This window comes from Onychomys torridus, chromosome 14, assembly GCF_903995425.1.
Source record: "Onychomys torridus chromosome 14, mOncTor1.1, whole genome shotgun sequence".
Taxonomy (NCBI): domain Eukaryota; kingdom Metazoa; phylum Chordata; class Mammalia; order Rodentia; family Cricetidae; genus Onychomys; species Onychomys torridus.
Genome location: NC_050456.1, coordinates 10,986,959 through 11,004,499, shown reverse-complemented (window position 1 = coordinate 11,004,499; position 17,541 = coordinate 10,986,959). Strand labels below are relative to the sequence as shown.

Here is a 17,541-nt window from a genome sequence, read left to right as displayed (position 1 = left end):
CCTTTAATAATATATGAGAGACTGATGCCAGACTTGTCCTTTCACCTTTAAATGTTCACTATGGCACACATGTGCCCCCTTATATGATCACTGTGGCACACATGTGCCCCCCACCACATATATATCATACACACATAGAAGGATTTTAATAAAGCATTTGCTAAACTAGGCATAGTTTACATATACATATTTAGTTTATAGACATATAGGCCTACCTCATATGCATTTCTGTATACACTTAGACACATGCGTATGTGTCCCTGTACAGGAGTGTGAATGCATGTATAAGACAATGAGAAACTGAAACACACAGAGGAAAGGGTATACAGTAAAAGATGTCCCTCACACTTCAGACCTTCCAATGTCCTCTAAAGGCAAAAGTTCCTCAATTACTAATATTTACTTACAAGTTTTAGCAGCACAGAATGTTGGAATGAAGTCCTGGAAAAGTGGCTGGGGAAGAAGCAATGGTCAGGGCTTGAGACACTGTGGTAACTAATCTAGAGAGAGTTTACCAATACACAAGTGCATATGGAACACTCTTTTTTTATTTCATTGTTCCAGAGCATTCTCTCTCCCTTAACCAATGTCCTTAGCTGTGGCACCATCCATTTAGAAGGCTCTCAGTCTTCTGTTGTTATAAATCATGCAGTGATCAGCTCCCTCACACACTTCTTTGAAGTCACGTGCTGATACATCTGCTGGATATATTCCTTGAAATAGAATTGCTGAGTAGGAGCTGGCCAGACAAAACACAAACAAAAAGAGCAAGACAAAAGGAAGGTTGTTTCCTGCAAAAACAGTGGTACCCAAAAAAGGCAGGCAGCTGCCAGGAAGCCACAAACTACTGGAATGGCTGTAGACACAGTGAGGAGAATACAGCTGAAAAGGCATTCATTTGTGCTAAACTGCATTCAGTTATGCTAAAGAATTTAGATGCCATACATAATGAGACTCATATTGAAACAGCCATTCTTGTGGAAGAATAAGTGACGCCTTGGCAAGGGTAAGAGAGAAACAATTAGGATGCAGCCACAGTAGCTGGGGAAGAAGTAAGGCTAGTAACCCACCACGCTGCTGATTCTCCTCAGCTATCTGCTGCATGGTGCTCTGAGGAGGTGCTCCCAGACATCTCTAAGAAGCCTCATAGCAAAGACTCTGCAACAGGGGACACCCCACTCCTCTACTCTGGAATGCAGAAACATCCTTGCTAGTGTCAATCCCACCTGATGTGGGGATGGGCCAGTTCCCCTTTGTCTGCACACAGTTAACTAGTAAAGCACTTAAAGATCTGAGAGGTACATTTACAATCATTCAATCCCCAAATAATCAAATGTTTGTGAACTCTTTCCATCGTCTAGAACTCTAAGATCCCAGAGAATGCAGAAATTACAAAGTGACCTACAGCCATGGCCAAAAATCCTAAGGAGTGGAGGTGGGAGTGGTGGATAAGATATAACACTCTCCATTAAGGGGGTACATTGTGTGTATTTCCCCACCAGAATCTCATCCCCAACTCAGCACTGGGACGTTAAGGTTGAGAAAGCAAGGCAGTGTGGCAGTGAAGCTGGAGACAACCTTTGACTTGTGATCTAAGACATTCACATTTACCCTTTAGAAGATATTGTCATCTCTACTGACCACTCCAGGGTCAAGAGAGGCTGCATACCCAGCTCAAATTCAGCCAGTCAGTGAAAGACAACACCAACGTAAGTTAGCAGATTCCACTGTGTCGAAAAACCTAGAGGGCTTGCTGGACTGCCTGCCCAGAATGTCTCATTGCTTGTGGAGGCAGTGAGAATCACATATTCACACTTCCGACGAATTTCCAGGGCACACTGGCACTTAGGGCAGGACCACACTTTGGGAACAGTTTATAAGAACAGCAGCCTCTACCCGAGAATCAGCACATACAATAGAAGATGTATGATCTTCTCCAATAGTCTTTCTAGTACTTTTCTAAATTTAAAATATTGAGAAAACGAAGGTACAAAACTTATAGGGTACAACCACTTCTCTATGTTTGTAAAAGTCAACAAACCAGCATCAACTCACACAAAATTATAAAGCCAATAGGTGGAGGTACAAAATTTATGCCAAATTTTTCAAAATTTATAAAATCTACTCTATGCATCTAAAACAGGGGAAAGTGAGATTGGATAACTTTAAAGATGTTTATATACCTCACTCATTTAAATAATCCTAATAATTAATAAAACTACAAGCAAATCTCAAACTAGAAATATATTTCCTCTAAATATGACAAAGAATTAGAATAATGTTAAGACTGACAAGAAAACATTAAATAGCATCTTTGAAGATGCACAATTCTATAGTGGGTCTCAGAAAGGGAAAATGCAAGGTTAATAAGCACGTGTACTATTCATTCTTACTAGTAATGAGAACATGCCAATGAAAACAGCAGTGTGAGGGTGAGTGGTAAGCTTTCTATTAGCAGACTTAGAGGCAGTGCACAGTGACACTTCACACACTGTGGGTGGAAGTTTCACCAACTTCCTTCTTGATTTCGTCCTCCTTTATTGCTAAAAACATTGCAGGTTTCAATAAGAAAGAAAAGCATTATGTTTTTGAAAGCCATGAGAGGATACTGGGGCTGAAACATCAATTTAGGGTTCATTTCAATTTCCATCATGTAGCAAGCATTCTCTTGATTTTAATGATAGTTGCATTCTATCGGATTCGGAATTGAAGCTTAATTTACATAATCCCCCAAAGACAGACCCAGAATTCCATTAAAGGTCACCTTACTTTCCCATGCATATCCCAGCTCATTCTTCCTCTCCTATTGTCATACCCCACGCTTTGGTAAAGCTTGCTGCTCATTATACTTTCATCTCAAATAGAAAATCTTTCAGTTTTGGCTTTCCGTCCTACTAAACTCCATTCCAGTATGTATTACTTCTCCTCTTCATGTTATAGTAAAAGATTAAATAGTCATTTACTTTTTGATGTGTGTAAAATTGAAATCGAGACTCCAGAAATGCTCTTTGGAAGTCCCCAAGCGCCTAGAGGTGAAGCGGTCTAGGGCTGAGCATTCACTACCGCCTGTCCCAGCTGCATATTAAAATCAGGGTGTTGCAGCGGGTTCAGGGAGGAGAATTTATTTGTGTAATAAACAGAGTAGAAAAACTCCCAGGTTCCCAGGTGTCCTGCGGTGGAGCACAAAGTTAATGGCTTGCTGGTTAGCAAACCTCAAATACACAATTTACTCTTCTGAAAAACTGTCAGTCTCCTAATAATGAAAAAGAAATCAATCCTTTCAGTCTGATTCTCGTTTGAATCACAAGCACCTGGATGCTCAATATCAAAATCTGACATTAGACTTTCCAGGAAAAAATACAGAGACTCTGATACAGCATCACTCTAGAGGAGAAAACTAGGGGCACTCTTGGCTTAATGGACACTTTATAATTACTAGTTCCATCAACAGATATTTTTTGCTGTTGCAGAGATCAGCTGACTGTCTATGCACGGGTTTATGCGCAGACCTTCGACTCTCATCCATCTCTCTCCGCCTGTCTCTGAGCTATTGGAGCACAGGCCCTCACACTGCCCTCCCTCTTTCAGAAGTCAGTCCATCCTGTCTGCATGCAGCTGCCTCTGGGACAGTAAAAAAGCCACACTATGTCATGGTACCTCTCCCTCTAGGTTACAAGATAAGTTTATCCCCCTACCTAATGCCTGTCCCTTGGTGTTTAAACCAAACCAGACTAAATCATGAGGCATGGTACAGAACTTCCTGCCAGGCACTAAAAACCTAGACAAGTAAGAAAACTCGTTTTGTTTTGCACGTGTCTGAGGAGAAAGTGGAGGTTGTTTTATTTTCTTCAGTTCCCGTCAAGACTGTACCTGTAGCTAGCTATCTGGCCTACTCTCTCACTTCAAGCTGACTTTTCCTCATGAACTCCTAGGCAGGAGTTTTGAAGTATTCTTCCCACCCCCATTCACAGTGTCCCCATGCTGCCTTTTGGTGTGATGTTATATCTCTCCTAACATTCTCCACCTGAAGGCCTGACTGACGATGACCTTGGTGGTCAGAGGTTATTTCTCCTAATAAAGCTCTTCAAAATAGTGATTTTGTTTCAGTGCCTTTCTTAAGCCTGAAACATCTGGCCTGCACCTCCTATATAAAACAGTACTCATACCATGTAAGTTTAATTACTGTAGCATTGTAATAGAGTAGCAAGTCAGGAAGTATGATGCCTTCAGCTTGGTTCTCTCTCTCAAGATGATTCTAGCCACTGAAAACACTCTGCTGGTGGGAATGTAAATTGTATGGCTGTTATGGCAAACATTATGAAGGCTTCACAGAAAACAAAAAGGATGACTGAAGTAATGCCTCTCATCTACAGGAACACACTCTTAGGCCCCCACGAGACACAAGGAAACTATAGGTCACTGTAGATTGTCTTAAACACCAAATGTAAGCTTGTATTTTACTATATACATTATATCTATGATTAAGTTTAACTTATAACTCAAGTATGATAAGATATTAACAGCAATAATAAAAAAAAACATAACCACAATATTTTATAATGAATATTAACTACATGGGTATTTGGTCTTCTAGGAAAAAAAATATGTATTTTACATTTTTTCTACAGGAATCACTTTATGGCTAAACTGCTGCTACCATTACTGCTGCATTTTGTGATCTTTTTAAGGTAAAATATGGATTATTTGAGCACAGTTGATGATGAAATAGTTGATCTGATAACTGGCCAGGCAGCTCAATAGCTGACAGTGGTTGTGTGTACAGAGTAAGGCATAACTGGGGACTTATGTATGAGGGAGCAGGGTGCTATGAGAGCCTATCATGCTGGAACAGGGCAGAACTTGCCTATGTAATATTTTCAGATTGGTGATGACTCTAATGGAAACCATTGGGAGTCTAACTAAAGCTAAGTGAGGGGAGAGGGACTACTATTCTCCATGATCTAGCAGTGAGTGCAACTTTTCATTATTTTTCTAAAAGAATTCACAGTAAGAACTTAGAGATAAAGTATTTATTTATGTTCATTAAATAGCCTTTAAATGTAGCATTGGAAGGTAGAGGCATTTAAATCTCTGTGAATTTAAGTCCAACCTGGTCTACATGTGTATATATTGTGTTACTCAGGGTTCTCTAGAGGAGCAGAACTGACAGAGTAAATACACATACAGGATTTATCAGACTGGCTTGCAGACTGTGGTCTATGGTCTAGCTAGTCCAACAATGGCTGTCTCCCAATGGAAAGTGTTTTAAGAAAGTATTTTAAAAGCCAATCTTTGGAGCATCCTTTGGTGATAATTACACTTATGATTTAGTGGTGATAAATCTACTAGTTGTTCAGTCTATGAGCCTGGATGTCTCAGTTGGCCTTCAATATACATTGGAATCTGAATCCCCAAGATGAAGGCTCTAATATCAGTGAATCAAGAGTAAGGGCAGGCAAGTAAAGAGCTGAAGCTTCCTTCTTCCATGCCCTTCATATAGGCTGCCACTAGGAGTTGTGGCCCAGATTAAAGGTAGATCTTTCCACCTCAAAAAAAAAAAAAAAAAAAGTAAATATTTCTCCATTAAGAATGCTGTACTTGCATTTATAAATAAATTATTTATTTATATTGGTTGACAAAGAAATAAAGGTATGTAATTAAAAGAAAGGATTAAAAAATAAAGATGGGTCTTCCCACTTCAAATGATTTAATTCGGAAAAAAATCCCTCACAGATGTGCCCAGCCACTTGGGTTTTCTTTAATTCTAGATGCAGCCAACTTGACAGCTAGAGGAACCATCACAATGTGGGAAGTTCCAGGCCAGTCAGGTTTATATAACAACATCATATTGAAGAACCAAAGCACCCCCATTTCAAGCAAGCCCCTCACCCCAGCTTGAAACAGGCCTGAGTTTCAAAATTCTCAGAGCTGCTGACATAGGTCCCAGGACAAAGTCAGGGTGTTTGAAGAGCCATCTGGAAACAACTGATTAACCACAGAATGTCCCAATGCCAGAGATGGTCAAAGTACAAAGTCAGGATGTTTGAAGGACTATCTGGTAGCAATTGATTAACCACAGAATGTCCCATGCTGAAGGTAGTCTATAAAGTTTGACAAACAAGCGGTTAAAACTACAAAGTAAAGTAACACAGAAATTCTGAAAAGCCGCTAAAACTTGAGCCAATCAGAACTGTACCTGTATTAGCACCCCTAAATGATGTAACCTTATGGTTTTTGCCTTTAAAACCTGAGCTTACAGAGGGGCGGCACCTCCTCCAGCCTCTACTGTGTTGGATGGCTTGACTAGGTCCCTGCCGCAGCTTGAACTGCTTCAATAAACCTTGCTTTAGCATTTCAGTGAGTTCGTGTCTCTGGTGGTCTCTTTGGAGGTCTCGCAACCAGGGCACAACACATATAATATTCTGAAATGTAAAACAAATCTAAATATCATCAACAGATGAGCAGATAAAAAAAAATGTGCCTTATGTTCAGCCTTAGAGGAGATGAGAATCCAACATTGGCAAAAACATGGAAAAACCTTGAGGATTTCATGCCAAATACATTAAGCTCATCACAGAAACATGAATATTGAATGACTGCACCTACGTGAGTCATCTAAAATTATCATACTCTCAGAAGCAGAGAGTAGGATGGTGATTACCCGGAGCTGGGGGAGAGAGAAATGAGCTGCTAACTGACAACTCTAAAATTTCAGCTCAGAGAGATAAGTGCACTCAGTCAACATTATGACCTTGCATCCTCAATAACTTAAGAGGGGAGATCACACACAAAGTCTCACCATAATAAAATATCATTTTGTCTTTAATTTTTTCAGAACAGTGCTAGGGTTCATAACATATGTGGCAGCTATATATTAACATGGTAGTACTATAGAATTATTTCAACAGTAACAGCAAAATATTTGATATTCTAAAGTAGGCAAGGAATGCATTCTACTAAACTCTGAAGAAGCCAACTAGAATTTAGTTCATGATAATGTGTTCAAGTTAACAAGACATATGGGTACATTATCTTATTTGGTCTTCAAAACAGCCCTGACAATGGACAGATAAATTAGTCAGACTTTAGAGGTCAATAGCTGCTGATGTCACATGGCTAGCAAAAACAAAGTGCTGGAATGACCTCTTCACATCCTTACTCCACATGTAACACTCATACACCATCACATACTACTTTTCATTGTCCTGGGTCACTGAAAGGTGCTTTTTTTCCAAAAAATAAAATTGTAAAAATTTAAAAGCATTCATAAGTAATGCAATCAGTATCTTGAATGGTACCGGTTCCCTCTTCTCAATTTTCCCTCTAAACCTTTCAAAAGAAGAACCAGTCAATGGTCAACTGAAATAAGATCAACCGGAGTTGCTCAGGTCAGAAGTGCTGGCTGTTCCTTAAGTGTTATTCAGGCTGAAATATTTTTCTTAAGTTCTGTTTCAAGAAAGTGTTTAAAAGCCAATCTTTTGAGCATCCTTTGGTGATAATTACACTTATATGTCTTTTCAAAATATTTGACAGTTTACATTACTGTGGGTAGAAGAAAAATAAAAATCAATATTTAGTTCAAAGGAGCACACAAAAAGTTAATATTCTCTATTTCAAGACAGTATTTCTATTTGACTTGGAGTTCACATCTTTAGAAAGGTCTACTACTAAGAAGTGTAATTGAGTCAACAGGAAAGGAGCTCAAATATTAACAGTAACCATCCCTGGGTGTGATGTGCTGTCTGCTAGTGAACATCGCACTCCAAAGAGCCCTTCACATTATCTGTCCATATTTGCGGATGAGGAGTGATACCCCAGAACCAACCTGAGAGATGTAAAAGAATGCCCAGGAAAAGCATCAAAGTCAGAAGCTGATCACTGGGTCTTAAAGTGCACCATGGAGATGTGATGAGGGCCCCACCAGATCAGACTGATTCAGGCTCGGTGTTGGAGAGTTGTTTCTTAAGTAAGCTGAGCCACTATGGTTCCTCTCTGGAACACCTCAGACACATTCTATCATGGACAGCCTAAAAAGGACATTTTGTTTCTATGAATATGTTTATCTAGATTTCATACCACTGTGATTCCACAGAATATTCATAGATACTTTATGTATGTTACTGCTAGGATCATTATTTATTATAATAAATAATTACATAATTTATCATGTGAGATACACTAGTGTATTATAGCAATGTGTAATATATAATATAATTATAGTATGTGTAACATACACATAGACAATATAAGTCCTTAAAAAATCTCAAGTCTCTGGAGAATGTTTCAGAAAAAGAAGCTATATTGCAACTACCTTCCCTCCTCATTTCAAGTTCCTTCTGTGAGATGGAGATTAGAAAGAGAGATAATGTATATATGTCCAGGAGCATGATTAGGGATAGGCAAAATGAGGAAGTCCTCTTTGTCACATATGTTACAGGACTATCTGGACGTTCCATAACAAGCATGCAGTGCTCTTTAGTTAAGAAGGAAACTGAGACCTTTCCTCACCTCCTGCTTCTACCAGTTTTCATCCACATAGCCCATTTCCTCAGTCCCACCATATAACCCCCCCACAATCTCCAGAAGCTTTAGCATATCTCTCCAGTAACAATTATCTCGTTATGCTGTATCTCTTCTGTTGCCATTGTCGTCTTGCTATAAACTTAATAAAGGGTAAGATTTACCTATGACCTTTAGCATTTCTAACCCTGGAACTCAATAGCATCTGGAATACGGTCAATACAAGGCACTCACTAAAGAACAATTGAACCACAACTACAGCTACAATCTAGCATGTGAAAATACATACTATGTCCTGGGCTTTGCACTCATCACGTTACATCAGTTAGTTCATGTGATTTTTCAAGAAGGCTCTATAGAGTATGTGCTATGATAATGTCAAGTTTACAGATGAGAAAAATTAGTTTTGTACAACTAGGAATTTGTCAAGGAAACATAGGAAGAGGCACTTCTGGAATCTAAATGGATACAGTTGGAATCCATTGTATATGCCCACAGCCTCTCTGTCACACTGAATGAATAAGTGGGCAGCTCTGCAAGAATGAATAAAAATGAGGATTTTTGTACCTAAGGAAGAACTCTGCTCAAGAGACAGGAGATGTTAGCATACACAACCTTTTAGGGAAAACCCGTCAGGGCTGGTGGAGTACCACCACAGTAATAAATGCCACCATTAGTGAATTTTCAGCAAGTCTTACATCCTCTCAGATCAACATTCAAATATCTAAAACAACCCTTATATTGCTAAATTGATTGCAGGAATGATTTTGAGATTAAAAAAAATAGGCATAAATAATAGTTATTTATCTTGATTAAAAATTAAGACCAACATTGTAAAAGCACCCTTTCTCTATCTCTCTCTTTCATGATTAGAAAGAAGGGTCAATTGCTAAAGCATTTATCTTTTTATTAGCAACTTCATTTTTATGTTCTGAATCAACAGTATCAATATAAATAACCCCCTACATCTATCACTCCACAAAGGCAAGGGCTGTCAACAAACTTGTAACTCTTTAGTAAGGAAACGTAAAGACTTCGCACTGCAGGGATAACTTCAACACTGGGTTAACTAATGCCAAGATACTTAATGTAAGTGCTCAAGACCTTACCTGTTAAGTAGCCTCACTGGTCAGCACCCAGCACTAAATTAGAAGTACAATGCCATTGCAATTGCAGAATAACTCGTAAATCAAATTCAACCAGGTGAAAGGACCTTGGAGTTTTCTGAAAACCTGCTCAGGTTACCAACAACTAAAGCCAGGGTATAAATATCCTCTGTTCTTTCAGGAACCACCCACCCTGATCTCATTTGAGAACTATAAATCTATTAGCTTGCATACTCCAAAACATTTCATCCACCAGCATTTATTAGAATCTTGAACATAGGCTTTTTTTCATATATCCTTCCTTGCAGGACAGAATGTTTGCTCCTTGTGGACAGCCATACACACGCATCAAGTCTGAGCTGGTACACCAACTACAAAGATGTTCTTTAAACAGCCTCATGTAGTTTTACTGAGGAAAATTCAATTAAGTTCTGTTTTCTTCTAACACTGCTTAACCATTTTCTGGAATACAGTATGACTCAACAGTCTGTGCTCGGCCAACATTGATTTGCAGATCTTCAACAATCAATTTAAAATCAACAGCTTTAAAATGTTTAATTTCGAGTGATTCAATGGATTTTTATTTTGCTAATACCAGAGTTATTTTTAATAAATGAGGGTGTTTTGATGTTTTCTAATATAGTCTTTCAACTTGGAAAGCAATTATTATGTAAATGTTTTTCAGTGAAAAAAAGCCCGTGATTGCCTGCCTCCAACTGCTCTGCATTATCAGTTCAGTTTTCAGACAGTCTAGCACTGGCTCCTCCAGCAGAAAGTGACTGTTGTATGGGCAGGACCCAGCACCCTTCACCTGGCTCCTTCCTTTGCTTCTGGCGACACTTTTTAGGACCCTGTTGTGGAACATTATTTTAAGGTGTGTTGCTTTTTGTTTATGTTGCATTTGTTTAGCTCTGTGAAGCTGTGTTACTGTGCCTGTGTAAAACACTGATGGGCTAATAAAGAACTGGCCAATACCAAAGCAGGAAAAAGGATAGGCGGGGCTGGGAGACAGAGAGAATGTATATAGGGGGAAATCTGGGAGGAGAGGAAGGAGCCAGAGAAGGAGGAGGACTCCAGGTGTCAGCCATCTAGCTACACAGCAAGCCATGGAGTAAGAGTAAGATTTACTGAAGTTAGAGAAGGGGAAAGCCCAAAGACAAAAGGTAGTCGGAACAAGCTAAGGGAAGCTGGCAAGAAACTAAGCCAGGCTAAGGCCAGGCATTCATAAGTAAGAATAAGCCTCCGTGTGTGATTTATTTGCGAGCTGGGTGTCAGGCCCCTGCAAAGAGAACCAAGAAACAACAGGATTCATCTGAATAAGGAAGGCCAGGAACAACATAAAATCAAAGCATATGCAGTAGATGATAAAGTAGATTACATTTCACTCATCAGAGGTATGTTTGTTGTAGTCTATCCTGGCAGTTCTGGATTCTGTTGATGATCCCAATGCATAACTAATAATAATCTCTTGCCCTCTGTAGAGTGTCACGGTCTAGGTGATAAATTATGTGGTTATCCTGCCCATGGGGACTAAGAAGACTCCATATGCTTACTTCATTGCCATCATTAATTATATGGAACCCCAGATTCTAAAAAAGGAGACATGATACAAGGCCTGACTGGCCTGAGATCTGTGAAACAGAAATACTTGTCCCTGTACACAGAGTTGATGCTTCAGACATTTCAGCTGTGGCTGACTCATGTTAATGTCCTATAGTTGAGTGGGGGTATTTTTCTTCATTTTATGCTCTTTAAAACAGTGTTTCTGTGAGAGTCATAACAAATTAACATGAAAAAGCAAATAGCTATGGTGGAACTAATGCATATCACTAAATATTACTTTCATTAGCTTCTCATTGTTACTGTTAGTATATAAGCATACACGTGGGGTCAACATTATGAAATTAAGTTCTTTCCTAAGAGTATCAGAGAATCAAAAAAAGTCACCTTATGATTTTAACCAATAGTGGCATTAAGTTACAAAATCCAGACCCCTCAAAGTCTCCTCATTTCCAGTCTCAAGTATTGGCTGAACTCACTGAACAAATACTTCGAACTCTATATTTTACTTTGTCAATATAAATCATAATCAGTGGATTATAAATGTTACTGCTTTTTTCTGGGTCATTGGAAATAAATCAAAGTAGTCATCATGCATGCCATGGACAGAGGCACTTCACTATTCTCATGAGAAGCTTGACTGCACTTTGTCAGGAGAGAATACTCTTAGAGTTTTCAGGGTCACACTGTTGGTGTTTACTCTTTTTGCATACAGCAGACAACAATCCTTTAAAAATACTTGGCTGGCCATCTACTGAAATAAATCTGAAGTCCTTGCCTGGACCCACAAAGTTCTGCAAACCTCTGAGAACTTATCTGTCATTTCAACTTTCTTCTTTGAGTACTGGCTCCTTACAAGAGCTTGAACTCTTTTCTAGTCTGTATCTGAGGTTTGCGTTGGCTATTTCTTTGGTTTGATTATCTTACTTCCACATGGTATGTATGGCTCACTGTCTCTTTCCCTTCATTTCCAAAGCTTAGAGAAGTTTTCAGCGAACGCCTCACCTAAACTTACCTCCCTTCACTCCCACTTCTCACCCCTCACTACCCATGTATGGTCACTCTCCATTCCCAACCACAGGGATGTATGCAAATGAAGGTTACATGTCTCTTTTGTTCACCTTGTCTCTCTAGTACTCATGCCGGTATCATTAAATGGATGGAATTAAGGTCTACCAGGGGTATCCAACCTTTCATAATTGAGGTACTATGTTGTCATTGATGTGGGAGACCAGCTCCCACATTTATTTACTCCAGGGACTCTTGAGGAATGAGAGATAAGAGACTTAGGTAGAAATAAAGAGGGGAGAGAAACAGAAATGCAGGACAGCCTCAGATTGGCCTGGATCCTTATCCACTGGCCCAGAACTTCATTCCAAAGGGCTTTTTATAACAATGCCAAGGGGAGGGGCAAAGTACCTCCCTCCTTGCTAGATACACCAATGTAGACCCTTACAAACACCTGGTACTCAGACCCATGATCCAATCATCTTTGCTGGATAGACACTGGGAAACCTTGGTGAGCTCCAACACATTGACAAAATTCATGCTTCATATCACACACAAAAACTCATGTTTTAAGTACAGAATTTTGTTTTGAGCTGCATTATTTAATATAGCCTATACAATAACTGGTTTCAAAAGTTTGTATTGAAGTGTCTAAACTTCTGAAACTAAAGTCCACATTTCTTGGACTTTTAAATAAATTCCCTCTGAGAAATATATTTTGAGTAGTGTTGACAAATACAAATATATAAAAACTTTCTGTATAGTCTTTAGGACTAATTAATTTTGGTGTGTAAATTATTTACATTTGTAACATCTTTTAAAATAAAAAATCAAAAAAGCTTTCTGAGAGGAAAACTATAACTAAAAGCAATAATAACCCCAAACCCAAACTTTTATAACTAGTATTTTTATTTTAGCCTATTTAGTCTATAAAATTAAGCAGTATTTGTGAGCAAGAATGTTCTTCATAGCGTGTTCAATAAAGAAAGCCAAACTATTTCTGCAATTAAAAACAAAACTTTAAAAAGTCAATCTTCCTTAAGGAATAGAATGAAAGCCACTACTGAAGAGAGCAGATTACAGTTTCATTGAACTGAGACATGAAAAGGTAATGCTAAACTAAATGACTGCTAACTGCAATGCTCTGTCTGGGAGCCCTTTTGGTACCTGTCATTCCTATGAACCCTTTCCAACAGGTTCCTTTTAACTACAGGGTGCTTTCCAGGTCACTTGGTCTCTCTACCCATGGGAGCCACACCAGGGAATGCCACCTACCCCAAACTCCACTGATCAGTTGGTTGATCAGCAGTCCATCTAATGGATACATCCTAGATCTGTACCTCAGATCTAGTGAGGTTTGTTTGTTTTTCCCCTCTCTGTCTAAAAAAATATCCTTTTTTTTCCAAGAAAGCAAATGTTGAAAATTCACATTTGGTTTAAGCTTGCCTCCTAGGAAATTTAGTAATATCCAAGGGAAAACAGACCGGAAAAACCACATCCCAATAGAACTCTTAGCGTGTCACAGGGGAGGGCACCATTAGGCTAATGACCCCTGTGGCTGATAGGAATCATCTTCCTAAAATATTTCTGACATATAATTGCAAGAAAGGGATCACAAACTAAAAGTTTATCAGTAAATGTTTTATTATCTAATTGTCTGTCCCCCTTAACACTTTTCAGTAGTGTGAGAAACCATCGAAGGTACACCCTCACCTACTAACTCAAAGCTGTGGAAGTCTAGGACAATCAGGTGCCATGTTTTCAAAGAAAAGAAATGCTGTTTTTCCCCCTAGAGAAACAAAGCAATGTAGAATGATTACTTTTCTAATTAAGCAACAAAAAGATTTCTCAAAAGACTTTACACTGAAAACAAATCCTGCCTGTAAGTCTGTTCTTCTTTCTGTCACTCATTCTCCATGACTGAGTCCAGAGACTGGGATAGCAGGGACACAGACCCTGGCATCCATTTGCAGACTTCATCTGCACGGGCTTCAACAGTATCTATGAAGGATGTGAGTCCAACCCTGGCTCATCAGCCTGCTTCTGGCTGTGGGTCTGCCTCTGCTGTATGAACCCAATGTAAACGTACTGAGTGAGGGGAACAATGCTTAATGTCTTCTCAGAGGTCTGCTGTGGAGTTTCATCTTGTGCAGACTTCTGTAATCTCACAGTGCTGGCTGTTCAGCTAGTGATCGATGATAAGAAATGACAAAGTTCACTTTGGATTATAATGAAAAAAAATACTGATTCACTGACATTCTTAGTTTTGTTAGAGTACATGAATAAAATGGGTATTTGTTTTGGTGATTATTTTTGTTGTGTAAGACTATGAGATGCACATTTCATATAACATACATTCATTGAGATGCAGTTCATATAACATACAATCTACCCACTTAAAATGTACAGATCAGTAATTTTTGTGTATCGAACTATACAACTGTCACTACCGTACATTTTAGGACATTCTGTACCCCTTAAAAACAAGCAAGTGAACCTGTACCATTAGTGGTCCCTCTGTTGTCCTCTTCCAGGCCTGTGGGAAGTCACTAACCTGCTTCTGTTTTTGCACAGTTACCTCACCTGGACGCTTCACAGATTCCTATCATTTGTAGTCATGTGTGACTCATTTCACTCACTCAACGCTGTTTTTAGGGTTGCCACTCTGTTCTCTAGTCAGACTGCATCACACTCACACAGTTTTCCAGACACTAAAGGTGTGTTTGGATATTTCTACCTGCGGCGTGTGTCATTTTCGGAGTTTATACCTGTTTCTGTTTCTTTAGGAAATAAAAATCCTGGAACGACTCTTGATAAAAGGAAGAGAAAGCCACCAGTTTCTTTGAAAGTAATCCATTTTCTATAGGAAGTGAAAACAAAACACTTTTCTAACTAACATACTTCTTACTGACTATGATTTTCCTTTTTTTTTACTAAAAAAAAAGTGTAGAAAGAAAGAGAGAACATGTGATATGGCTTTGGGAGGGAAAAATGGTTCAAGAGATAGGGCAGGGAACAGAGCTGATTTGATTAAAACACATTGTACACATGAATAAATACCGAATAGTTTTTAAAAGTAGTGTTGAATTCAATAAGCAGTAAGCCTTATACTATCAATAATAAAAATAACAGTGTTTTTCATTGGTAAAAGAGTAAGGACAGGCCATGGTCAATGTTTTGTAAATGTTACTATATGGTGTACTAAAGGGCAGCTGGGCTGCTCTCTCTGCTTTATTATTCCATCTATCACATTTAACACATCTGGAAAATTCCATCCTATATTCATAATAGGCTAACAGTTTTTTAAAAAGAGATAAAAGACCTTTTTGCAAGGAAAAAGTAGTTTTGATCTTATAGAACCTCCAAATGGGTCTTGGGGACCCTAGTGATCCTCAGGCCATCTTTTCACAACTGCGGATCTCAATTATGCTCTAAAATTGACAGGGGCTTTTTTCAGTTAGTTTGTTTTGCTTATATAATCATCAACACGGGTATTTTTAGGAGGGACTTTTTGGTGGAAACAAGATCAGAAAGCTTCTTGAATATGGTTATCAAGCATTTGTTTACTATGTTGAGTACACTTGGCTATATTTTGAAAGCAGGCAATCAAAATGAGATGCATCACACACTAATGTTTTTCTTGTCTGTTCTCAAATATTGCTTATATCATCACATGCAATATACAAGACTTTGCTATCTGTTAATCAAATTCTTGATTATTCTGGTGCTGTATGCAGTTTCAACACTCATTATGAGCCCAGAAATATAAGTTTCACTTTCTATTCAACTTGTCTCTGTCTCTATGGTTATGAGAGTCCTTTGACGCTATGTTCAGATTTTAAAATTCTGAAATGTTTGTGAAATTTTCTAAAATGGATATTAGTGTCATAATATTAAAATAATTGTGCTAGTGTTTATACCTGAAAGCAGTAATTTAATGGTCAGAGTATGTAGTTGATCTTGCCTTAATAATTATCCTGTTTTATAATTTAAGAACAATGGTATGCTCAGTAACTTCATATACACTTTCCATCCTGAAGTGGTTATGGAAAGTGATATGCACTGAAGTAAATGCCCAAGTGGAGTTTGTCCAGAGTTCTAGATCCCAATGCACTCTCTACTTTAATTTCAAATAATGACTCAAAACCAAGCTAAAACACTAGATTGTGAGCCACGAGGTGGTGTTGCATGCCTTTGATTCTTTCAGAAGATTGCTGTGAGTTTGTGGGGGGAGCCTGGTCTACAAATGGGTTCCAGGACAGCCAGGACTGTTACACAGAGAAACCCTGTCTCTAATAAATAAAACAAACAAACAAACAAATAAATCCCAAACCACTAGATTGTAAGTTAAAAACAGTAGCATGGGGACCTACCTTATAATATCCCCTTCAAGAGCAATCACTCTCTTAATGATCTTCTGTTCTGGGTTTTTAGGAGACCTGGGATTTTAAAAAAAAGTTATATAATCAATTATGTTGCTGTTATTTTAGGGAAAAAATAAATTGTTCAACAAAATCAGCTATAGTAAGATCATTGCAGAATTATTTACACCCATGGTACGACATCAACCTTACTTGGGTTTCAAGTGACCTGAGATATTATTGAGATAATTATGTTTTTTAAAATCTCTGAGAATAAATAAGCCACAGTAAAATGCAACAAAACTGAAAACACAGAGGAAATACAGATAAAGTTGGTATAGTCTGGCAATCCCAGTACATAGAGGTGGAGACAGCAGGAACAGGAGTCCAGGCCAGCCTGGGCTACATAAGACCCTGTATAAAGTGTAACAGAAACCAAGAGGGATATATAACTTAGATATTAAGGGATAAAGATTATTAGTGTGTTGTTATTAAAGACAAGTACTTATAAGAAAAGGATCTATATGTAAGAAAGCAGACATTTCTTTTAACTAATGACATTCTGTAAGGTTTATGACACTTTAAAATTAAAAGGATCTTCCAGAAAAATGTGAAATACTTTTTAAGAAGAAAGTAGAGAATCCCTTTCCATCATATTGAAGTTCAGATAATTATAGAATTCAGAAAGATAAACAGTTCTCTTGACAGTTAAAAGAAATTGACAGATTTTGAAATAGTTAAAAAGATATTTTTCTGTTTTAATCTCCTTTGTGGTGAGAAATTTTTATTCAAAGACACACTACTTAAATAAATCCCCACACTCCTGGAATTTGCCCCTCAAGTGATTCTCTCCTACATTAGACTAGGATTGATCTGTGAGGTCAAAAGAGTATGGGAAAGCTTTCATTATAAAAGAGTCTCTCATTCACCTTGAGCTTTTCTATTCTTCCTCTGCAGCAAGCCACATCTGTCCTGAACAACCCTAC

The 17,541-nt window shown here is 38.3% G+C and overlaps 1 protein-coding gene across 4 annotated transcripts in view; it reads right to left on the bottom strand.

Annotated features, from left to right (window-relative positions):
• Immp2l (inner mitochondrial membrane peptidase subunit 2) overlaps nt 1-17,541 on the bottom strand; it is an 854,797-nt gene that overhangs the window by 276,881 nt on the left and 560,375 nt on the right. For all 4 annotated transcript variants that reach the window (XM_036206171.1, XM_036206173.1, XM_036206174.1 and 1 more), the window contains exon 5: nt 16,568-16,633. In XM_036206171.1, coding sequence (XP_036062064.1) covers nt 16,568-16,633 — 66 coding nt within the window. The remainder of the gene's footprint in view (nt 1-16,567; nt 16,634-17,541) is intronic.